The sequence below is a fragment of the Entelurus aequoreus genome, linkage group LG03 (genome assembly GCF_033978785.1).
Source record: "Entelurus aequoreus isolate RoL-2023_Sb linkage group LG03, RoL_Eaeq_v1.1, whole genome shotgun sequence".
Lineage (NCBI taxonomy): Eukaryota > Metazoa > Chordata > Actinopteri > Syngnathiformes > Syngnathidae > Entelurus > Entelurus aequoreus.
Genome location: NC_084733.1, coordinates 71,110,191 through 71,136,026, shown reverse-complemented (window position 1 = coordinate 71,136,026; position 25,836 = coordinate 71,110,191). Strand labels below are relative to the sequence as shown.

At 37.3% G+C, this 25,836-nt stretch overlaps 1 protein-coding gene across 4 annotated transcripts in view; it reads left to right on the top strand.

Annotated features, from left to right (window-relative positions):
- Nucleotides 1-25,836, top strand: part of mef2aa (myocyte enhancer factor 2aa) — a 195,433-nt gene that overhangs the window by 66,723 nt on the left and 102,874 nt on the right. For all 4 annotated transcript variants that reach the window (XM_062042587.1, XM_062042588.1, XM_062042589.1 and 1 more), the window contains exon 2: nt 1,177-1,386. In XM_062042587.1, coding sequence (XP_061898571.1) covers nt 1,333-1,386 — 54 coding nt within the window. In that variant the 5' untranslated portion in view covers nt 1,177-1,332. The remainder of the gene's footprint in view (nt 1-1,176; nt 1,387-25,836) is intronic.

Here is a 25,836-nt window from a genome sequence, read left to right as displayed (position 1 = left end):
TGCCTAACGCTCGTACCCAACGCTCGTACCCAACGCTCGTACCCAACGCTTGTACTCAACGCTCATATCTAAAGCATATACCCAACGCTTGTACCTAACGCTCGTATCTAAAGCATGTACCAAACGCTCGTATCTAAAGCACGTACCCAACGCTCATACTTAACGCTCGTACCTAACGCTCGTACCTAACGCTCGTACCTAACGCTCGTACCTAACGCTCGTACCTAACGCTCGTACCTAACGCTCGTACCTAACTCTCGTACCTAACTCTCGTACCCAACACTTGTGCCTAATTGACCCCATTGGTGTCACGGGCAATTGTTTGTAATAGTCAAACAATATGTTTACAACTAAACAATATGTTTACAACTATAAAATTGGAAAAAAAATACAATCAATTCATGTCTACTGTACTTACGGCTCATGCTAGTACTTTACATTAGCAGTGACACATTTGGACATGTGTTAAGTTAACCACTTTATTCTGAATATATTAGGTACAGTAAAACTCTGACATTTCTTTAACATTAACTGTCAGGCAAATTTAAAATGAGTAAAAACAAAACAAATCCGCCTTTGTTACAAAGCAATAGCAGCTGGCCAGTTAGCCGCTACAGTAGGTAGTAGCTAACATTCGTCATGATCCACATTGGTGTTCCACAGCATGATGTTTCTACCTCCATTTTTGCGATGTATTTTACCCTGAAAATGTCAGTTGAATTTGGAGTTCATAGTGTTCAAATAAAACAAAAAGCCATTAAATACAAATTGATAGTTGCCTAATGATGAGGAGTCTGTGGACACAAAAGTCAATATTTAAAGACACTTTTACACAAGCACCATCTGTCCCACAAATGAAAGATGGATGGACATCATTACCTCAGTTCAGCGATAATGATGTGATAATTCGACAGGGTTTTGTTTGTTGTTTGAAACTGCATTGATGCAATACAATACTGTGTTAATGCTCCGCAAGTGCAAGGCTGTCTTTCATTGACTTCAGCTGCGATTCGCATGAGGAGATAAGGGCGCGACATGTGGGTCCCATACTCCCAATGACATTGAGAACAGAAGACTCTTGTGCTTTGAAGTGCCTAAGGAGACATTTACTGAGTGGCATGTTAACTCGCTCGCTCTCACCATGTCCGTCTGTCTCTTTTTGTGTGTATTTTGCAGCTTTTGCCGACAACCGCTGACGAGCATATGGTGTGTTGAGAAACCAAGAAGAAGAACCTGTGCATAATGTGCTAGGAGAGGCGGCGGACGAAAGTCAGTGTGTCTTGTTTGTCCGATATCGTCCAAGTGTCAGAGAGACGGGGAAAGGACAGAGCCATGGGGCGAAAGAAGATACAGATCACCAGGATCATGGATGAAAGGAACAGACAGGTATGTTGAACCAATGTAAATCTCCTATACTTTAGATTATTCCTGAATATTGGTCGCAGCTTGATTTGGATCACAGTAAAAGTCTTGTAACATGACTTCTAGATTTTGACAAGGGCCAAAAATGGTATGTCTTTTTAAAATGTTGATTAAGGCATTTTTGTCCAAGATACTTTTTAAACACAGTAAAAGTCTTGTAACGTTACTTTAGTGTCTTTCAACTTTTACTTTGTGAGAAGCAGTGTCCTCCACAGTGGACATGATTTTATATTAGTCTTGATTAGGATCACAGTAAAAGTCTTGTAACGTCACTTCTAGATTTTGACAAGGGCCAAAAATAGCCCTTACAGTTGAGTGTCTTAAAGGTGACAATGTAAACCAGTGTAAAGAAGCAATAATGTTGACTTTAGTGTCTTTCAACTTTTACTTTGTGAGAAGCAGTGTTCTCCACAGTGGACATTATTTATATTAGTCTTGATTAGGATCACAGTAAAAGTCTTTTAACGTCACTTCTAGATTTTGGCAAGGGCCAAAAATGGTATGTCTTTTTAAAATGTTTACTAAGTTACAGCATTTTTGTCCAATATACTTATACACAGTAAAAGTCTTGTAAGGTTACTTTAGTGTCTTTCAACTTTTACTTTGTGAGAACAGTGTCCTCCACAGTGGACATGATGTATATTAGTTTTGATTTGGATCACAGTAAAAGTCTTGTAACATCACTTCTAGATTTTGACTAGGGCCATTTTTGGCCCCTACAGTTGAGTGTCTTAAAGGTGACAATGTAAATATCCAGTGTAAAGCAATACTGTTTACTTTAGTGTCTTTCAACTTTTTACTTTTTGAGAAGCAGTGTCCTCCACAGTGGACATGATTTATATTAGTCTTGATTTGGATCACAGTAAAAGTCTTTTAACGTCACTTCTAGATTTTGGCAAGGGCCAAAAATGGTATGTCTTTTTAAAATGTTGCCCCGTGTTAACTTTTTAAAATGTTGTGAGAAGCAGTGTCATCCATAGTGGATATTATTAGTCTTGATTTGGATCACAGTAAAAGTCTTTTAACGTCACTTCTAGATTTTGACAAGGGCCAAAAATGGTATGTCTTTCTAAAATGTTGACTAAGTTACAGCATTTTTGTCCAAGATACAACTCATAATAGGAGTTTCATCTGTTCTGGACTTCTTATTGGAACATGACTGTTTTGTTGAACAGCTTCTATGCACATACAGTATATTTATGGTTGATGCATTGTTAGGTTACATTCAGGCATGTGACATTTCCACAAAAACGCAGAAATACTTATTTTTAGATATTAATTTTGATTTCTATAAGTGAAAATATCACATGCACGTTTAAAAAAAATAAAATATCGGTACTATATTAACAACATTTGTTGAACGCGCGCCCCAGCCGCAGGTGCTCGCTGTTCCTCTTGCCGAAACACCGCCTTGCCTGCACATTCTTGGCATTCTCTCGATGAGTTTCAAGAGGTAGTCCCCTGAAATGGTTTTCACTTCTCAGGTGTGCTTGAAGCTCATTGAGAGAATGCCAAGAGTGTGCAAAACAGTAATCAGAGCAAAGGGTGGCTATTTTGAAGAAACTAGACTATCAAACATGTTTTCAGTTATTTCACCTTTATATACATACATATATAGTATGATATTATCATGGCATTAAGGCCACGGTATTATATTGTTGCGGTATACTGTAGTTTTCCCCCCCCCCAAAAAAAAAAAAAGATTTATAAATGTTATAGTGTATAAAATGAAGTGGCAGGAATGTTTAGGATAAACACACTTACTGTAATTGAACATACATGTAATTCTAAAATGTTCTAATGATATTTATTTCTACAAAACCATAAATGTATTTTACACAGTATATCCCACCCTCTTACGTGCATTAGCATTAGGTGTTGTTCGCTTATAATAGCAATTTGGATAGCTAGCATTAGCTATCATTGAATGTATATTCTATCATAACAACAACATGACTGCAAATTGTTTGTTGCTTCTCTTGGACTGCGTTTGTATGAGTGCACGCTCTCCCTGAGCGTACGTGTTGACGAGACCGGGCGAGTGACCGCCGTAAACATCAATCATTTTATTTGGGCTGGTAAACATGTTTTATTGCATAAACTTAGTCATTGTGAAAAATATAGACAATTGTAAAACAACTGTGCTCTTTTAAACCACTAATGGTAATATAAACAAGCTAGTGGTGTTTTTGTTTTTGCTTTGAAAAATGTTACCGTGAGAAAATTGCACACAGCAACTTCAAGTGCAAAAAATTGTGCAGGGACAGCCACTGTTTCAAGAAAAAAATTGATAAATTATATATATATATATATATATATATATATATATATATATATATATATATATATATATATATATATATATATATATATATATATATAAACTTACAGTTGAGTGTCTTAAAGGTGACAATGTAAACATCCAGTGTAAAGCAATAATGTTTACTTTAGTGTCTTTCAACTTTTACTTTGTGAGAAGTAGTGTCCTCCACAGTGGACATGGTTTATATTAGTTTTGAAAATGCTGTTTCTCATAAATGTTCACTTGCAATATAACTTTTAATAATGTAAATACCTCACAAACTGATGTTTTGCTTTGCTGGCTTCAAATATATTTTCTGGGGGATGGTTTATGAGGTGGTGACTTGTCCAGGGTGCATTCTGCATTCCCCCCTCCCCCCGCCCCATCAAGTGGGACAAGAGGTAGCGCGCGCTTTGCAGAATGAAGACTTTCTTACCACCACCAAAGAGGTTATGTTTTTGCCAGGGTTTGTTTGTGTGTTTGTTAGCAACATAACTAAAACAGTTATGGATTAATTTTGATAACATTTTTAGGAAATGTCCCAAAAAACAATTCCTCTCATCTTACGAACACACTTCACTTCCTGCTTAGGGCACTCCAAGCCCACCACCTTGCCGGCCCCGCACTGCGCAGAGGATTCTGGGAGATCTAGTTTATTTTCAGACCAGGCCAACGCTAAAATGCCAGGAAAAAAACGACACACCAAGTTTTCGTTTGATACTATCACGCGTCACGGCATTATTGTGAAGACTTTGAAACCGAAATAGTGCGGTATTTATAATACTGTTACACCCGTAATATATGTATGTGTATATATATATATTAGGGCTGTCAAACAATTTAAATATTAAATCACGATTAATCTCATTTTGTTCATAGTTAACTCAAAATTAATCACAATAATTGCAGATTGATATGATTTAATCATCATTAGTATCATATATATATATATATATATATATATATATATATATATATATATATATATATATATATATATATATATATATATATATATATATATATATATATATATATATATATATATATATATATATATGTGTATGTATACACATATTTTAAATAATTTTAAATTAATATATTTTTGAAAAATTAAAATAGGTTTAATATTGGTCAAAATACTTAAAACTATTATAGTTACATAAAAATACAATCAAATATGTTAAATTAATCAATAGATAAAAATACATAGTATTTGGATTTTAATAACATTTTTATTTAGTTTTTTTAAGTCAACTTACCGTCTAATGCTGCTCATAATCTCTCAACAGCTATTACAAAATAAATACTTTTTCAGGTTAGCATACCATTTTGCAGCTGCAGCGTTAGGAAGATCTTTGCAGAAGTCTGCATTCTCTGAGTGCACTTAATGTATTTACCAATCTACTGATATGATTTAAAAACATCACTGTCATCAAAACGCGCCTGTCAGTGTTCCAGCTCTGCTTTCCCCTCCTGCTTCATATCTACCATAGCAGCTGTCATTGTTTGCATTGATCGGAACAGACGTACCTCCCTCCCTGAAGTCGCAGGAGAGAGACCATGACATTTCTTTGTCAATGCAGTCATATTTACAGACACGCTTCCCCTGCCGCCCTGCAATTTTGGCCAGAAAACTTGATGAGGCAGCAGGAGTTCTCGGCGGCAATGGGAACCTCATGGTGTGTCTTGAGTGGACCGAGGCTGGTTCCAAGCACAGAGGGGAGCCTGTGGCCTCCCCACACTGTAGTGCTTGTCCACCCCGCACCCCCTTGTCCACCCTGGCAGTATGGCCAAGTCCCTTTTGCAGCTGTTTGGTAGTAATTACCAGCAGCCATGGCATTGCAGCACCCTCTCATTTTGCAGGGCGGGTCAGCGGGACACACAGCATCCTTCTGGGCTACTCTGGTTTGGTACAACCACAGAGAGATGGAATTTTCTGCAAAATAAACTATAAATCAGCTTGTTCAGCTGAGGTACTAAATCAGAGATAGGTGGATTAATCATTCATAAAATTGTGTATGATGATGGCAAAGGTAGAACCAAAAGTAACGGAGCGGTTCAAGCCACAACATATCATAAAGCACAGGTGTCAAACTAAAGGCCACGCCACATCATTTTATCTGGAAATTATATGTGTCAATAAAGTACTTAATATTTTCTCACTAAATGTAATTGATTTTTTTTTTTTTGGACATAAAAAAAACATGTACTGCTTGAAATTGCATACCTTTTAAACTTTGATAGTATCCAATATTGCAACAAATATTACAGTATATTATCATACTTTCCAAACATGTGTTTGTCTAAATAATATAAATAAAAAAACATAACTTTACAGCAAATTACTCATCAAATTAATACAAATTACAAGACATTTTACGTTGTTATTTACAGCATATTACTGTACATTGAAAAAAACTTTTTTGTGTTAAAATTCTGTTGACTGAGTTGCCAGTGTTTGACTGTAAAATCTACAGTTGTTGGTTTTAACGGTGTATTACTGTAAATGGAAAGACAGCACATTTGTTTTTACGGTAGAAAAACTGGCAAAATAACTTGTACTGTTTTTCCAATAACTATATCCATCCATCCATCCTTTTTCTATAATGTAAAAACCAATGTACATTTTTACAGCTTTTTCCGTAACCCCCCCCCCCCAAAAAAAAAAACAAAAACAAAAAAAACAGTGGTAATGTTTTTCCATTTACCGTAAAATGATGTAAAAGAATAAAAATAAAATTGTGCACTATATTTCACAGTACAATTTTGTAATTGTAAAGTTTTTACTGTAAAATCAACAGTCTACTTAAAACAATTGATATAATTAATAATGAAATCCAGAGGCAAATTCATACATTATTTGCTGTTACAAGCGGCCCTCTGATGGCAGCCATAACTGCCATGTGGCCCTCAATGAAGACCAGTTTGACATCCCTGTCATAGAGGAACGAAAGACGATAATTAAAACCCAAGCAGTAACGTCAAGGGTCTGGAGAATGACATCAACACAAGCCAGGTGGACCTGAAGGGTCTAAAGGTGGAAAACACTGCGCTGCGTCAATCACTCAAGAGTAGGGATGTATACCGAGTACCGGTGTTTTTTGGTACCGCTTCCTAATTAGGTCATTCCATGTGCCTGCGCTCACTATAAACAAATATGCCGTCTATTGTGTGAGACTTCTTCACTGTTTCAGAGGAAGATATTTTTGTGCTATTTGCAGCAAATGTTCTGCAAACTTTCCTTGAGGAAGGGAAAACATAGAGCTTCAACACATCGAACCTTTATAAGCTGCCTAAAACGCCACGTTCAACTTCATGACAAAGACTTATTGGCCTAGTGGTTCGGTAGGTTCTGAGTTCAAAGCCCGGCCGAGTCATACCAAAGTCTATAAAAATGGAACCCATTACCTCCCTGCTTGGCACTCAGCATCAAGGGTTGGAATTGGGGTTTAAATGATTCCCAGGCGCGGCCACCGCTGCTGCTCACTGCTCCCCTCACCTCCCAGGGGGTGATCAAGGGTGATGGGTCAAATGCAGAGAATAATTTCGCCACACCTCGTGTGTGTGTGTGACAACCATTGGTACTTTAACTTTATTCTTAACTGGGAAACACCGTAATCTATATACTACTGCCACCGAACATCTTAAAAATGCAAAGGCATGCAACGTTTACTATATAATACTTGCAAATGAGTTTTTTATAAAAAAAAATGTTTAGAGCTGTCAAAATTAATGAGTTAACTCATGTGATTAATCACAAATTAAAGCATTTGTCATAAAAACAATTACATTAATCACACAGTTTATTTTTGACTGTGCAAGCTCTTTTACCTTGGTCGCTTTATGGTCAGTGATCAGATCAATGCATATGTCAGTACAACATTGAGTGAACTTTAGATAAAACTGTTAACGAGTTTTGTGCAAATAAATGACATGCAGTCAAGTAAAACGTTCCTGAATGACATTCTGGCAATACAATTGCATTTGTGTACAAATATCGGGGTCTTTTCATAAGCTAATTTCAATTATGCAGAATAGTAATCCCCTGTGATTAATCATGGTTAATTCAAATTTTGTGAAGATTCTGGACTAATGATGCGATCGGCATTTTATGTTGCTACACATTAAAATCAGCTTTGAATAATGACAAATAAGGAAGCAACACCACACAAGTTTGTAACACAACACACCACAACACTCCTCAAAAATTCCTCAAAGTCACGCACGCTGTGTTAATTTGAAGTGGAAAAACACACTTTTTTTTAGGATTGAATAAGATCTGCTTCTTCTTACTCATTTCCGGATAGGATTTATTGTGTAAATGTAGAGCTGTGACGTTCCTTTGTGGAACTTGTTAAGTAGGTTCGAAACAAATAAATCATCATGACCATTGTTAAGTATACCAAACAAATTCAGGTTGTTAGATGTGTTTCTTTCTCCCTGTTGTGTAGAAACAATGTTTGACTGTGGACTCGCAATTCTAACTTTTACAGTTCTGTCCTGTGACATGCTTTGAGCTAATTAGCAGTGCAACACCTGGTTGTGGGCGTATAACACTGTTAACAGCAGGCTAAATTAAAATCTGTGTTCTCTAGGTAATGACCTGTGAAAGGAGTTGGAAAAAAACAACTGTTAAGACTACTTAGACTTAATCAATCAAGCTGTATTTCAGACTCCAACGTCCAAGTAGACATACAATCAAATACAGTACATAAAACAAAACTAAAAATACGGTATAAAAGGCATTATCACATAAAATTAAAACAGTGCTTGTGCATATTCAGTAAAAAAGGAATCTAATAAATAAATAAAAGCATCAATAAAACAAATATATATACAGTACAGGCCAAAAGTTTGGACACACCTTCTCCTCATTCAATGCGTTTTCATTATTTTCATGACTATTTACATTATAGATTGGCACTGAAGGCATCAAAAGTATGAATGAACATATGTGGAGTTATGTACTAAACAAAAAAAGGTGAAATAATGGATTCTGGTTTCTTCAAAATAGCCACCCTTTGCTCTGATTACTGCTTTGCACACTCTTGGCATTCTCTCGATGAGCTTCAAGAGGTAGTCACATGAAATGGTTTTCACTTCACAGGTGTGCTTGAAGCTTATCGAGAGAATGCCAAGGGTGTGCAAAGCAGTAATCAGAGCAAAGGGTGGCTATTTTGAAGAAACTAGAATATAAAACATGTTTTCAGTTATTTCACCTTTTTTTGTTAAGACCATAACTCCATGTGTGTTCGTTCATAGTTTTGATGCCTTCAGTGACAATCTACAATGTAAATAATCATGAAAATAAAGAAAACACATTGAATGAGGAGAAGGTGTGTCCAAACTTTTGGCCTGTACGGTATACTTTAAAAATGTGTCTCCACATTCTATAAAAGGCACAGATACAAGTGTTTCCATATACTGTATACAATTGGTACCTAACAGAACTACACCTAGGATTGGTTATCTGTATAATAAGATCATACTCGGACCCCTGCAGTCTACATATAATTTAATAATATCATTTATCATTTTAATTTATCTTGTGTTTTTCACAATGACTAATTACTTTTTGAGATCCGCTTTTCTTTTTTGTTTGGATATAAACTGTTGGTGACATGACAGGAGTTTATATTACTAAAGGTCACCATCGGTGCTCAGATATTTCAGTTCACATTAGCTGGCTCAGCAGTGAACACGTGATGACAAAAATCTGCCGCTGTTGCTACGAAGTGATGTAGGAGCATGTGCCTTTCTCTTTCTTTCCCCTGGGCATGATGCACACTGCCATCTCCCCAAGGGATGACTCTAACTGGGGGAGGGAGGGCTAACCATTAGCATATAATCCACATTATTCTGTTGCTTCTGTAGAAACCCATAAACAGTGCTACCTTTGAAGTCAAATGGCTCTGAAGTCGTGCATTCATGCAAAATATTCATCTGTAGTCGCACAATTATTCAGATTTTAAATTCCTACGGTCTCTATTTGTTGGTTTTGTATAAAAAGATTGGCTAATATCATTTGTACAGATGGATACCTTGGCCAAATTTCATCGGTAACACCGAGTACCGATTCAAAATCAAACAGTACCAGTTTTTTATAATTGATGTCGCATCAAGTTGCAGACGCAGAAAATTAGGTGAAGTCGTCTTTAGGTAATGTTGCAATTTACAGTGCCAACAAAGAAAGCACACTGGGAAGTAAGGCTCCACTTTTTAAGTGAGCTCCATGCTATCGTACACTGGATATGCCATACTGCTGATTAGCATTGCCGATTTCAACACCTCAGAATTTGGCAATGAAAACGACAACTAAGATGCACGTCGCAATCAAACAGCTGGCGTGTAATAAATACAGTATAGACTTTGTAAAACATGCGACAAGACTGGCCCATTCAACTTAACGGCAAAGACTACTTCCTGACTATGGCAACACACCTTTGACAAACTGAAATGAATGAATACTTGCAAATAACACTCAGTGGAAGAAAACAGTATATCACAAAAGTTATAATTATCAGCTCAATGTTACATTTAAAAAATATACCGTATTTTCCGGACTAAAAGGCGCGCTTAAAGTCCTATTTTTTATCTCAAAACTCAACAGTGGGCTTTATAATACGGTGCGCCTAATGTACGGAAAAATTCTGGTTTTGTTTACCGACCTCGAAGCTATTTTATTTTGGTACATGGTGTGACCAGTAGATGGCAGTCACACATAAGAGATATGTGTAGACTGCAATATGACTCAAGTAAACAACACCAACATTTTATATATTCCATTGAAAATAAAAATAAATCTATCAAAATGTTTTAGTACGACTTCGGTAAGCTATGACGCCGCACCTTTGTACTGTGCTTCAACATTCAAGTATTATTATGGTGTGTGTATAAGTTAAAGGCCTACTGAAACCCACTACTACCGACCACGCAGTCTGATAGTTTATATATCAATGATGAAATCTTAACATTGCAACACATGCCAATACGGCCGGGTTAACTTATAAAGTGCAATTTTAAATTTCCCAGGGAACTTCCGGTTGAAAACGTCTATGTATGATGACGTTTGCGTGTGACATCAATGGTTGAAATGGAAGTATTCGGACACATTGTATCACAATACAAACAGCTCTGTTTTCACCGCAAAATTCCACAGTATTCTGGACATCTGTGGTGAATCTTTTGCAATTTAATGAACAATGGAGACTGCAAAGAAGAAAACTGTAGTTGTGATCTGTGTATTAGCGGCTGGCTGGAGCAACACAACCAGGAGGACTTAGTTGGATAGCAGACGCGCTATCCGACGCTAGCCGCCGACCACATCGATAATCGGGTGAAGTCCTTCGTCGCGCCGTCGATCGCTGGAACGCAGGTGAGCACGGGTGTTGATGCAGATGAGGGCTGGCGTAGGTGGAGCGCTAATGTTTTTATCATAGCTCTGACGAGGTCCCGTAGCTAAGTTAGCTTCAATGCTGTCGTTAGCAACAGCATTGCTAGGCTTCGACAGGCGGCACAGCATTAACCATGTAGTTACAGGTCCAGTGTTTGGTTCGGTGTCTCCTGATAGCCAATGAGCCCTTTTACCTAAGTTACGGTCAGAGCGAAAAAAGATGTGTCCTGCACTGCACTCTAGTCCTTCACTCTCACGTTCCTCATCCACGAATCTTTCATCCTCGCTCAAATTAATGGGGTAATCGTCGCTTTCTCGGTCCAAATCGCTCTCGCTGCTGGTGTAAACAATGTGGAAATGTGAGGAGCCTTTCAACCTGCGACGTCACGCTACTTCCGGTACAGGCAAGGCTTTTTTTATCAGCGACCAAAAGTTGCAAACTTTATCGTCGATGTTCTCTACTAAATCCTTTCAGCAAAAATATGGCAATATCGCGAAATGATCAAGTATGACACATAGAATGGATCTGCTATCCCCGTTTAAATAAAAACAATTCATTTCAGTAGGCGTTTAAGACATATTGTCTGGCGTTTTGTTTCGCCATATTGTGCAAAAGCAACGTTTTTTACCTTCTGGTACCTGCTGATCTGTATTTGGGATCTGCAAAAGTCCTGAAAAATTGCGCGCATCCGCCTTAATAGTCCGTGGTGACACCGTAGTCAATAAGCGTCTTCTTTTTCTCTATCTTCTTGTTATGGGGAATTCATCCTCCGCTGCTGCCATTTCTAATATAAAGTAGTGGAACGTTCTTACTTATATCTGCCATGAAAGCGCTAAAACATAAATGTGTAGTGGGTTTACATTATTCACCCAAGGAACTTTAGTTATTAGAGAGTTCCGGTCGGACAGTTTTTCACGGGACACATTTCCGGCGGATGAGGAGGTGCTGCTCCGTTATCGATTTAAGTAAAGTCTGAATGTCATTAAAACAGTTAGCTCCATCTTTTGACATTTCTTCCACGCCCGTTCTTGCACGCTACACCGCTACAATAAAGATGACAGAGACGCTGCCGAAGGTGAGCCACGTAAATAAAACCGCCCACAAAACGGCGCATTTTGAAGCGACTGTCAGAAAGCGACTTGAAGATGATCTGTAAAAAACATAATTTATGCAACATTTTGACCAAAGAACCACCATTACATGTGTAGACTACAAGGAAGTGTTTTCCATTTAGGAAAAAAAAAAAAGACTCCTTTAATGCGCCCTATAATCGGGTGCGCCTTATATATGAAAAAATATAAAAAATAGACCATTCATCGGCAGTGCGCCTTATAATCCGGTGCACCCTATTTTACGGAAAATATGGTATATATATACACACATATATATATATATGTATGTTTTAATCAAATAAATGAATATTTACTACCTCATGAACATATACCAAGAATTGGTACTGTATCGGTTCAAATCTGACGCATTATGAGACATCAGAACACGGTTTTTATCCAACTTTTGTTGTTTTACCTTTGCAGTGATTAACTTTTTTTTTACGCTTATATGCACTTTAAAAAGACGAGACTTAAAACCAGGGGAGACAGGGTCTTCTCTGTGGTCGGCCCTAAGCTCTGGAACACTCCATGTTCGAACTGCTCCCACAGTGGAGTGTTTTAAGTCTCGTCTTAAAACCCATTTTTATTCTCTGGCTTTTAACACTACGTGAGTTGTGTGGTCCTCTGTGTTTTTACATTTGTATTTCTATTTATTGTTTTAATTGGTTTTACCATTTAAAATCAGTTTTAAATATTTTTATATTGGTTTTATATTTATTTATTTTGTTTTTATTCAGTAATTGGTGGAGCTAAGGATACTATATGAATCTTGTTTTTAATATTTTTCTGCAGCACTTTGGAAACATTGTTGTTGTTTAAATGTGCTGTATAAATAAAGTGGATTGGATTGAAAAATGACATGGTGAGATGCGTGAGCCACATTGGCGACTCATCACCTTGACACCTCTGTGTTAATAATATTGAGGTTTTTTTTGATTGCCATCACTGGACAGGTAATGAATTTAGGTAGCCTGTGTCCTTATTGATCTCCATGTGTTTTGGCGGCAGTTCAGATTACACGGCAGAGTGTTGTGTCGTCTTACAACTGAAAAGGCCGCAGGTTCGATCACTGGGTCCTTGAACAAGATACAAAAGCACCAGTTTGCCTGTAGGGCAGGGGTGTCAAAGTCAAATGGACGGAGGGCCAAATAAAAAATTTAGCTACAAGCCGAGGGCCGGACTGTTCGAATGTTCATTGAAAAATTTTTAAATGACGCATATAGTCTAGTGAACCTAATTGAACCTACTGAAAACCTAACAAATATATTCCAATATGATCAGATAAATAAAGCAATATTTTCTTATGGCTCTGTCAGTAATCTTTAATTTTCAACAGACACAAAAGACAAATTTCCTTTATATAAAAATCCCCATAACATGAACATTAAATGAAAGAAACCGGTATTCAAGGCACCATCAGTAGCCTATATTTTCTATTTTAGCAAAAGTGGGCTAAATTTACTTCAAAGAAAAAAACAATAATAGCAATTTTCTATCATCCACTCAACTGAAATATTTTTAAAATATAATTAAATTGAAATACAATAAAATAAAGTGCAAAAATCTATAAATCAAAAACAACACTTTGTTTAAGGAGAAGTAACATGCAGTGAAAACAAATATTAAACTTTAACTTTTAAACTTGAATTGAGTAAAAACTCTAAATATGTGATTGCACAGTAATGTTCACATTAAACCCCCCTCCTCCCTCCGTGGGAGGGAGGCGAGTTGGGTGCCCGAAACCCCCCGCTGGTTTCGGCCCGCCCCTTGGCGCGCGTGGCACGGCGGGCTCCGCGACCCGACGGCTGGCCCTCGTGGCTTGACGGCGGGCGCGTCCCGACGGGCCGCGCGTAGGGGTCAAACGCAGAAGTCTCAGGGCCTCGTGGTGAGGGGGTGGCCTGCGGGTTTCGGCCCGCTTGACCCCCCCGCTCCGCTTGGCGCGCGCGGCACATGACGGGTTCCGCCACCGACGCTCGGGCTGCAGCCCGACGGTGGTGCGGGCCCGGCGGTGACGCGCGGTTTGGGGAAACAAAGCAGAAGTCTCAGGGCCTCGGGGCCGGGTTTCGGCCCGCCCCCTTGGCGCGCGTGGCACGGCGGGCTCCGCGACTGACGGCCGGGCTGCAGCCCTTCGGCCGGCAGGCGCGTCCCGGCGGGCCGCTCGCCCCCTTTCGGAACCTTGGACCGGCATCCGCTTGGTGCGTGTAAAAGATCTGCGGTCTGCGGTCTGCGGGCCGGTTCTAATAATAAATCAAGATCATCCCAAGGGCCGTAAAAAACCTTCTCGCGGGCCGGATATGGCCCGCGGGCCTTGACTCTGACATATGTGCTGTAGGGCATCACACGGCCATACGTGCAGTCCGTGTTGCAGTTTGCTATTACTCCACATGAAGTTTGTGTCTCTTGACGCGCGGCTCGCTGAGGTGAACTTAATGAGTCTTGAAGGTCCCGTCACCATGCACACGGTAGGAGAGTGAACAGCCACTTTCTGCAGGCACACCCTGCATGTGTGAGAGGCGTGCAGACCATACCCTGCCGCACTCATCACTCAGATGGTCACTCTGATTGCCGCTGAATGCTAGATAATTACCATATACAGCAGCCCCGGTGAGGCTTGATTCTTGTCATTCATGGCATCCACTACAATTAACCTTTTTGACGAACAAATAGAACAGAGAGACTGAAACGGTATACTGTCTCCTAGTCAACCCTTCCAATACTGAATGTCACATGTTTGTCTTTAAAGAATATATAAATATAAGAGCTAAATTTGCTTAACACTGTAATTGTCCGGATTGTGCTAAACTTCCCAAGCATGCTAAACTTTCTAAACATTCTAAATCTGCTTAACGTGTTAAATATTGTAAACATTCTAAACATGCTAAATTTGCTAAACATTGTAATTGTGTTGATTGTGCTAAACATTCTAAACATTCTTAATCTGCTTAACATGTTAAATGTGCTAAACATTCTAAACATGCAAAATGTGCTAAACAATGTAATTGTCCTTATTGTGCTAAACTTCCCAAACATGCTAAAGTTTCTAAACATTCTAAACATTCAAAATGTGCTATATGTGCTAAACATTATAAACATGTTAAATGTGCTACATGTGCTAAACATTGTAATTGTGTAGATTGTGCTAAACATTCTAAATCTGCTTAACATGTTAAATGTGCTATACATTCTAAACATGCACAATGTGCTAAACAATGTAATTGTCCTGATTGTGCTAAACTTCCCAAACATGCTAAAGTTTCTAAACATTCTAAACATTCAAAATGTGCTAAACATGCTATATGTTCTAAACATGCTAACTGTGCTACATGTGCTAAACATTGTAATTGTGTTGATTGTGCTAAACATTGTAAATTTGCTTAACATGTTAAATGGGCTAAACATTCAAAATGTGCTAAACATGCTAAATGTGCTAAACATGCTAAATGTGCTAAACATGCTAAATGTGCTTCATTTGCTAAACATTGTAATTGTGTTGATTTTGCTAAACATTCTAAATCTGCTTAACATGTTAAATGGGCTAAATATTCTAAACATTCAAAATGTGCTAAACATGCTAAATGTGCTAAACAATGTAATTGTCCTGATTGTGCTAAACTTCCCAAACATGCTAAACTTTCTAAGCATTCTAAACATTCAAAATGTGCTAAACATGCTATATGTGCTAAAAATTCTAAACATGCTAAATGTGCTTCATTTGCTAAACATTGTAATTGTGTTGATTTTGCTAAACATTCTAAATCTGCTTAACATGTTAAATGGGCTAAATATTCTAAACATTCAAAATGTGCTAAACATGCTAAATGTGCTAAACAATGTAATTGTCCTGATTGTGCTAAACTTCCCAAACATGCTAAACTTTCTAAGCATTCTAAACATTCAAAATGTGCTAAACATGCTATATGTGCTAAACATTCCAAACATGCTAAATGTGCTTCATTTGCTAAACATTGTAATTGTGTTGATTTTGCTAAACATTCTAAATCTGCTTAACATGTTAAATGGGCTAAATATTCTAAACATTCAAAATGTGCTAAACATGCTAAATGTGCTAAACAATGTAATTGTCCTGATTGTGCTAAACTTCCCAAACATGCTAAATTTACTAAGCATTCTAAACATTCAAAATGTGCTAAACATGCTATATGTGCTAAAAATTCTAAACATGCTAAATGTGCTTCATGTGCTAAACATTGTAATTGTGTTGATTTTGCTAAACATTCTAAATCTGCTTAACATGTTAAATGGACTAAATATTCTAAACATTTAAAATGTGCTAAACATGCTAAATGTGCTAAACAATGTAATTGTCCTGATTGTGCTAAACTTCCCAAACATGCTAAACATTCAAAATGTGCTAAACATGCGATATGTGCTAAACCTTCTAAACATGCTAAATGTACTTCATGTGCTAAACATTGTAATTGTGTTGATTGTGATAAACATTCTAAATGTTTTAAATATTGTAAACATTCTAAATCTGCTGAATGTGCTGAACATTGTAAAGATTTAAAATATGCTAAACAAGCTAAATGTGCTAAACAAATGTAATATTCTGAACATTTTAAAGGTGCTAAATGTGCTAAACATTCTAAACATTCTAAATCTGTTTAACATGTTAAATGTTCTAAACATTCTAAATCTGCAAAATGTGCTAAACATGCTAAATATGCTAAACATTGTAATTGTCCTGATTGGGCTAAACTTCCCAAACATGCTAAACTTTCTAAACATTCAAAATGTGCTAAACATGCTATATGTGCTAGACATTCTAAACATGCTAAATGTGATCCATGTGCTAAACATTTTAAACATGCTAAACGTTTTAAACATTCTAAACATTCTAAATCTGCTTCATGTGCTGAATGTGCTAAACATTTTAAACATTTAAAATATGCTGAACAAGCTAAATGTGCTACAAATTCTAAATATTTTGAACATTTTAAATGTGCTAAACAGGCTAAACATTCGAAACTTTCCAAATGTGCTACATGCTAAATGTGCTAAACATTCTAAATATTCTAAACATTCAAAATGTGCTGAACATGCTAAATGTGCTAAACATGTTATATGTGCCAAACATTCTAAATACTCTAAACATGCTAAATGTGCTACATGTGCTAAACATTGTAATTGTGTTGATTGTACTAAACATTCTAAACGTTAGAAACATTCTAAACATTCTAAATCTGCTTCATGTGCTGAATGTGCTAAACATTCTAAACATTTCAAATATGCTGAACAAGCTAAATGTGCTACAAATTCTAAATATTCTGAACATTTTAAATGTGCTAAACAGGCTAAACATTTGAAACATTCCAAATGTGCTAAACATGCTCAGTGTGTAAATATTCTAAATATTCTAAACATGCTAAATGTGCTAAATATTGTAATTATCCTGACTGTGGTAAACTTTCTAATCATGCAAAACTTTTTACAAACATAGTTTAGTTCTTACCTAAACTTAAGGCCCAAATTAGTTTTGTGTTTCCTCCAAAATACTAAACAATAACATCAACATACACAGCAGCAAATGTGCCAAAGTTGGAGTATAAAAATATTCACCGTGTTTTTTAATGATTCATATCTCTAATATCATTGGATACTTTAAGTGATTCTAAGAACTTTTCCAAATGATTCCCTAATATAATCCACAGCAGATATTTTTCAGTGCTGGGCCCTGATTTTATGAATTCTATGTTTGCTAACCCTACTCTTCTTGTTCTGTTCAGTTCACCAATTTATTTCGAACACAACAAACCATCTACACCAGGGGTGCCGAAACTTTTTCCACTGAGGACCACGGACAGACAAACCAAAGGGTGCGGGGGCTGTTTTAGTAGTTTTCCCCCTCAAAACCGGTACAATATATAGATTATTTCTCAAAGAACTACAAAATGCAATTTCGCTTGAAAATTTGTGCAAAAATGCTTGAGAGCCAAAGCCCAACTGAAATGCTAACAGTTAGAACACTAGCCAGATTGCATGAAGTAACAAAAAATATGAGCAAAATGAGCTACAAAAGCATGCTAAGAATACTATGCTAACAAGCTAGCAATAGCATGCTTACAGTTAGCATTTGTGAAATACCAAATAATATGGCACTTAGGTGTATACATGCTAAATTTGTTAAAAAAGATAAATGCTTACTGTAACATGCGTTAAGTACCAAAATATATTATATACCAAAATTTTTTTTTAAATGCTAGCATGCATCAAGTTCCAACATATGACTGAGATATATACCTACAAAATTGGCTAAATAGGTAGCATTATCCATCCATCCATTTTCTACCGCTTGTCCCTTAATATTAGAATGCCATTAATTGTGCCGCAGGCCTGTAAAAATTTAGCTACGGGCCGAAATTGGCCCCCGCGCTTCACTTAGGACACCGCTGATCTACACTATTCCAACAACAAAAAAAGCATCTCCAATACAATATCTTCATCTGCAAAAAACAATTGTAATATTAAAAGACCAGTAGAAAGAAATATGGTGTGTGTTGGAAAAGAAGCAGGAAAAAAAGCAAAAATGTCTATTGTTCTACTCCATCACTCAGATAATCTGGTTCCTAATTATCTGTACAATTTGATTGATTGAAACTTTTATTAGTAGATTGCACAGTACAGTACATATTCCGTACAATTGACCACTAAATGGTAACACCCGAATAAGTTGTTCAACTTGTTTAAGTCGGGGTCCACGTTAATCAATTAATGGTACATTATCACCTGATACGTAACAATATTATCAACCGGAAACTTATCATATGATTCCATTCTCATATACTCACAATAATAAACCCACACAGTATCTATTCATTTTGCCTTTAAACATAACTGAAGTTAGCTTAGTTGAAAAAAACCTGTTTTTCTTTATATTTCCTATATTTTATATTTGCTACTACCGCCAAGACCGCGCCCAGGGATTCCGTATTTACCATGGCGGCCATCCTACTTGTCGTTGCGTAGCCCGCGTGGCTCCCGTGGCTGCGTGGGCGCCTCCAGGGGAAGGGCCACCTCACACTTTGAAAACCCTTAATCTAGAGCACTTGGGGCCTGATTTACTAGGATCCAAATACCACACACTAAACAGCGTGTGCAATCTATAAAATAGAATGTACTATCAAATAGTGTGTTGCATGTGATTTACTAAGACTGCGTGTGCAATTAAAAAGTGGCGCAGACCGCCTTAATTAAATGAGGACTTTCCGTGTACTATACGGAGCATCACCATGGAGACACTCATTTACTGCACATACACGTTGTCATGCTCCTACCAGTTTTCAAACAAGCAGGAGACATCTACCACTTTTTATGGGCATTTTAGAAGCAGTCCTGCTGGGTTTTTTTTTCATATAAGAAATATTTCTAAAATCTATGTAAAAAAAACGCGCGTCATTAAGAAAAATACAACCAATACACCAAAACGTACCAATTCAATTTGTTTTAGTCAGCCCCTTAAGTCCTTTAGCATCTATAATATTATAAAATGATGTTTCTGAATAGACGATACGTCTAATATTTTTTTTATTTCTGACCGTCCAAAATGTTTACACTTTCACGTATAGACGGAGGATTCTCGTTTGTCTGAGCAGCGTGAGCACTGATCCTGCAGCCGGGTGTGGAACCGTCAGTTTGCACAGTTACTAAATAAAATGCAAAATAGTGCTCGCAAAATGTTGATGAGTGTTGATAAATCACTTTGCGCCTGCTAAATAATGTGCATCTTCTCCTCCCAGCATTGTGGCCGTTTTGATGATCAGCACATATGTTGCATATTAATGAAAATAAGAGACGCAAAATGGATTGCACACCTTATTCTGCTCACTTAACAGACGCAATCCACTTTTACTAGATCAGCTTTGCGTGTGCTATCTGGTTTGCATGTGTTTCAGAACATTATAAACTCTTTGTAAATCAGTGTACTTAGTGTACTGTATTTAAAAGAATATATGATACATTTTTGTTCTGAAACATACATCAAACTCCAAAGCATTCACACATATGGTTTTCTACACCAAAATTAATCTATTTATTAAACTTTTTCAACTTCTTCTTCTTCTTCTCCAGATTTTGGCACGCTCTACCTTCTACATTTTTCACCCGATTCAAACCGTTCCAACTTCAAACTGTTCAGCCTATTCGGGAATCGTGGGCTTTTGCTTGACAAATTCCAAAAATTCCCTGATTTCCCAGAATTCCAGGTTTTCCGGGACATTTTTCCCATTCAAAATGAATTGGCCATTTTTCAAATGTCCACCATTTCCACATTTTTCAGTCGATTCAAACCATTCCCCCTTCAACACATTCCACCGTCCTGGAAATTTAAACTACCATATTTCCAAGTTAAAAAAATGTTGTTCCAGAATTCCCAGTTTTCCAAAGCCCTATTTCCACCTTTTTTTCTGGCGACTACTCCTTCTACATTTTTCAACGCATTCCAACCGTTCCACCGTCAAAACATTCCTCTTAATCAGGACAAAAAACGAAGTTGTTTTTTGAACTGGAAAAATTCCCGGTTTTCCCGAAATTCCAGGAATTCCATAATACCATTTCTCAATTCAACATGTCACTACATTAACATTTCTCGACCGATTTGAAAAATTCCAACACCAACCATTTCAATTTCAGACCATTCAAGGTTTTTTTTACCATTTTCAAAAAAATTCCCGCTTTTCCCGAAATTCCCAAATTTTGGGGGAAATTCCCATTGAAATCAATGGAACATTCGTCAAAGTTCCACAACTCCCACATTTTCCATCTGATTCAAACTGTTCCAACTTCCAAATAGTCAGCCTGTTTGGGAATTGTGTGCTCTATTTCAACAATTCTAAAAAAAAAAATCCAGGATTTCAGTTCAATTTCAGCATTGGAGCATTCACACGCAATTCTCACAGGAATTGCCTCATCTCGTTAATAAAATGCTTTGCTCAGTGAATGAATAATGCTACTTCATAAGTATAGTTTATATAGAAATAATTTGTATATGTACTGTTTATTAAAATTGTATTATTTCAGACATCTATTTATTACAGCAAGCATGACTGAAATAGCCAAATAAAATGTGTGCCCCTTAATAAAACTGCCCCTTAACTCATGTTTGATTCCACCCCTTACCCTCATAGATGATCATTTACCTTTATCTACCATTTCCTACCTTGTAACACTTCATGGCCCACAATTCCCCTTGAACCATTCTCCTAAATTACCATGACATCCTCTCCATTCAGGTTCAGGATGAGTTCATGATATTATTTCAAGGTCTTTCCCACCCAAGACCTTTTTGTGCCGTCATTTGTCCATGCGGAGATCCTGCGGCCCTTTGCTGTCTCAGGGAGAGATGATCCGGACAGACAGTCAGGGCGGACCGTGCGCTGCGTGGCCGGGGCATCAGCCAGAGGGTAGGGGTCACTCTGCCAGCTGGTGCCAGATCTCTCTTGTCTCTCAAAACTCTCATGTCTGCCATCTGCGGGGTGACGTCGGGTTTTTCTAATAAGGCTTGCAGCTCCTCACCCCTCCGGAGGTGTGAGCGCGACTCTGGCAACTCCTGGCCGTGTTATAGTCACAGCTGAACTCCAGGGGCCCCAGATGTCTTGTTTGTCGTCTTGGCACCTCTGCCTCAAGAACGACACTGATAGAGGCTTTGACTGACATGTCATGTATGTACTGTGTATTTCGGGGGCTGGCGTTTGACTGGATATCCTTAATTGCAGCCAAGTGTTGCACTCCATTTGCTTCATTTTCTGGCTTGCAAACGCATGACTTAGAGGCTGCCCCCCTTCAAAAGGATGGCAAACATTCAATAAGGCTGCTCTTTATTGACCTTTAGCAGTGCACATGTGAGCATATTTAAAAATATTTAGTGGTGAATAGATAGATAGATAGATAGTACTTTATTGATTCCTTCAGGAGAGTTAGATAGATAGATGGATGGATGGATGGATGGGTGGATGGATAGATGGATAGATGGATAGATATATAGTACTTTATTGATTCCTTCAGGAGAGTTCCCTCAGGAAAATTACAATTCCAGCAGCAGTGTACAGAATTGAGATTGAATTTAAAAAGTAAAAAGTAAATAATGTGGGTATAAATGGAAATAAAATAGAACATATTACAATAAGAATAAAAAGAAAAAGCAACAATAAGAATACAAATATAACAGTAAGAATAAAAATATAACAGTAAAAATAAGAATATAACAAGAGAAACTAGGCAGTAGTGACCATGTTGTGAAAATGTATTGCACTGTTATTGCACTGTTAATTGCACTGTTGTTTGTTGAAGTTTATTTCAGTATTGATATACAAGCCAGATATACAGTACAGGCCAAACGTTTGGACACACCTTCTCCTCATTCAATGGGTTTTCTTTATTTTCATGACTATTTACATTGTAGATTGTCACTGAACGCATCACAACTATGAATGAACACATGTGGAGTTATGTAAAAAAAAAAAAAAGGTAAAATAACTGAAAACATGTTTTATATTCGTTTGGATGGATGGATGAACACTAAAAATATTGGGTTATTTTGATAACCCAATTTATGAGCTGCTAGTGTTGGGTAAAACGTTGGAGTTATTTTTGAATTTGAATGTATTTCATTAATGGAAAACCCCTTGAGATGCAGCATCTGGTTTTCAAGGGAGACCAAAGACATTTAAAATGAACACAATACAGTACAACACAGGACAAGTTACACAACAAACAATTACAAGCAATCATTAAAGACAATTTTGCTCAGATGCCTCTCAGCTCACACAACTCCCTCAGAATTTACAATATTTACAATAGAATAACATATAATGCAGTAAAATAAATATACAATTATTAAATTAGATTCCAACCAAGGACATACTACATACAGTGGCATTCAGTTTTAAGATAAACAAAAAGAGACATTTTGAAGGGACCAATGGTTGATAAAGACCTCAGAGAGACAGGCAGATGATTCCAGAAAATGTAGGATATTGAGTGTCTTAGAGGGTAGGAGGATTGATTGATTGAGACTTGTATTAGTAGGTTGCACAGTGAAGTACATATTCCGTACAATTGACCACTAAATGGTAACACCCGAATACGTTTTTCAACTTGTTTAAGTCGGGGTCCACTTAAATTGATTCATGATACAGATATATACTATCATATATACTATCATCATAATACAGTCATCACACAAGATAATCACATTGAATTATTTACATTATTTACAATCAGGGGTGTGGAGGGGGGGGGGGGATATGGACAGCAAGTAGTGGACATAGAGAGAGAGAGAGAGAAAGAGAGAGAGAGAGAGAGAGAGAGAGAGAGAGAGAGAGAGAGAGAGAGAGAGAGAGAGAGATCAGAAGGCATAGGAAAAAGTATCTGCATTTGATTGTTTACATTTGATTATTAGCATTTGATTATTAGCAATCCGGGGAGGGTGTTAGTTAAGGGTTGTAGCTGCCTGGAGGTGAACTTTTATTGCGGTTTTGAAGGAGGATAGAGATGCCCTTTCTTTTATACCTGTTGGGAGCGCATTCCACATTGATGTGGCATAGAAAGAGAATGAGTTAAGACCTTTGTTAGTTCGGAATCTGGGTTTAACGTGGTTAGTGGAGCTCCCCCTGGTGTTGTGGTTATGGCGGTCATTTACATTGTGGATGTAATGGGCACAAGAAAACATTTCAAATATGATGGTAAATTAAAATAAATACACTTGAAAATAAATAGAAACCAGTGGTACAACCGTCGCTTGTCGGGATGAAGCCAGTTGAACTGGGTGATGAGTTCTGTATGGACAACTTAAAATAAATCTACCCAGGGTGTTAAACAAAACATTAAGAAGTTTAAGGTGTATATCATAGGTATTAAAATATTTTTTTTTTATGAAGAGCAATTCATTTTTTGGGTTACAAGGGTATTATTTTAACTAAATTTCTGGGTTTTCAAAATTATGAACCATTTTTGGGTTGTTTTTCAACGAGTAGCGCATTTTTGGGTAAAAGACTTTTTGTTTTTAATTAAAAAGTTACTTTTTTCTTGAAGGGAATTTTATTATGGACTCATCTCATTAACATTATTTACAATCACCCAACATTGAGTTAGCAAAATTCAACTTTTGGGTTAAATAATTCAACCCAAGTGTTTGGTTGGGAATAACCCAACATGAAGTTATCATAACTCAACTTTGTGGTTGAATAATTCAACACTAAAGTTGGGTTAAATCACAAAATGTTGAGTTAGAATAACTCAAATAAGGGGTTTGTCCTCTTCTGAACCAGCAGTTGGGTTAAAATTTGATTATTTTTTAACCCAACATTTTTTAGTGTGTGGATGAATGGATTCTAGTTTCTTCAAAATAGCCACCCTTTGCTCTGATTACTGCTTTGCACACTCTTGGAATTCTCTCTATGAGCTTCAAGCACACCTGTGAAGTGAAAACCATTTCAGGCAACTACCTCTTGAAGCTCATCGAGAGAATGCCAAGAGTGTGCAACGCATTAATCAGAGCAAAGGGTGGCTATTTTGAAGAAACTAGAATAGAAAACATGTTTTCAGTTATTTCACCTTTTTTTGTCAAGTACATAACTCCACATGTGTTCATTCATAGTTTTGATGCCTTCAGTGACAATCTACAATGTAAATAGTCATGAAAATAAAGAAAACACATTGAATGAGGTGTTCAAAATTTTGGCCTGTACTGTATATTTAAAAAATGTGATGGAGTGGATCTATGCACTCTTAAAAAATAATTTTCTCAAGATTTAAAGTACCAGTAGAGTGGAAAAACAAGTATAATGAAGCTGTTATATATATCTGATTTATGACACCAAAATACTTCCAAAGTTTGCGAGTAAATGGATATCATTAAAATAGTATCAATCTTATGGAAATTCCCAAGTCATTTTTAGGGTTAATGAGCAAACCAGTCACGTGATCCATGACGTAGAGGAGGAACCACAGATCCTTTCCCCATCAACAACAATGCTAATCAAGCAGACTTTGTGAGAGCCAACAGCGATTGCTTTGGTAAAAATGATGAGGCAGACCCTTATATAACTGAGCCCGAACACAAAGAGAATGAGCAGAAGGTTTTAGAAGCCGAGTGCTTAACAGATGCAGCTTTATTGAAACACTATAGCATTAGCATCATTGCTAGGTGCTAAACATACAAACTAAACATAACAAACCATAATAAAACAAACACTTACTGTAATATTTCCACTCTCGCTGGGATGCCGACTGACGGAACGCTCACATAATCCCGTTTAGATGAAGATTCAATCGCAATCCCCACGAAGGGTTAATAAATGTTGCTACAACCACATCTTTTTTGCGATCTCGGGGGACGTCAAAGTCGACCAGCCTGTCGATCCATGGCCACATTTGTCTACTAGCAGGTCAGAGATGCATTAATTATCATCTAAAATTTACTTTTACGAAGTTTGAGACAAAGCAGAAGCAGCCGCTGGCTTTGTGTGTCAACAATAACGGCGTAAGCTAGCATTAGCTCACTGCTATCAATGCGGCGCTAAAACAGTCCGTCTGCGTTGGCGCTTATAAAAACAATATCACTCATATTTGGTTAATTTCCAGGTCA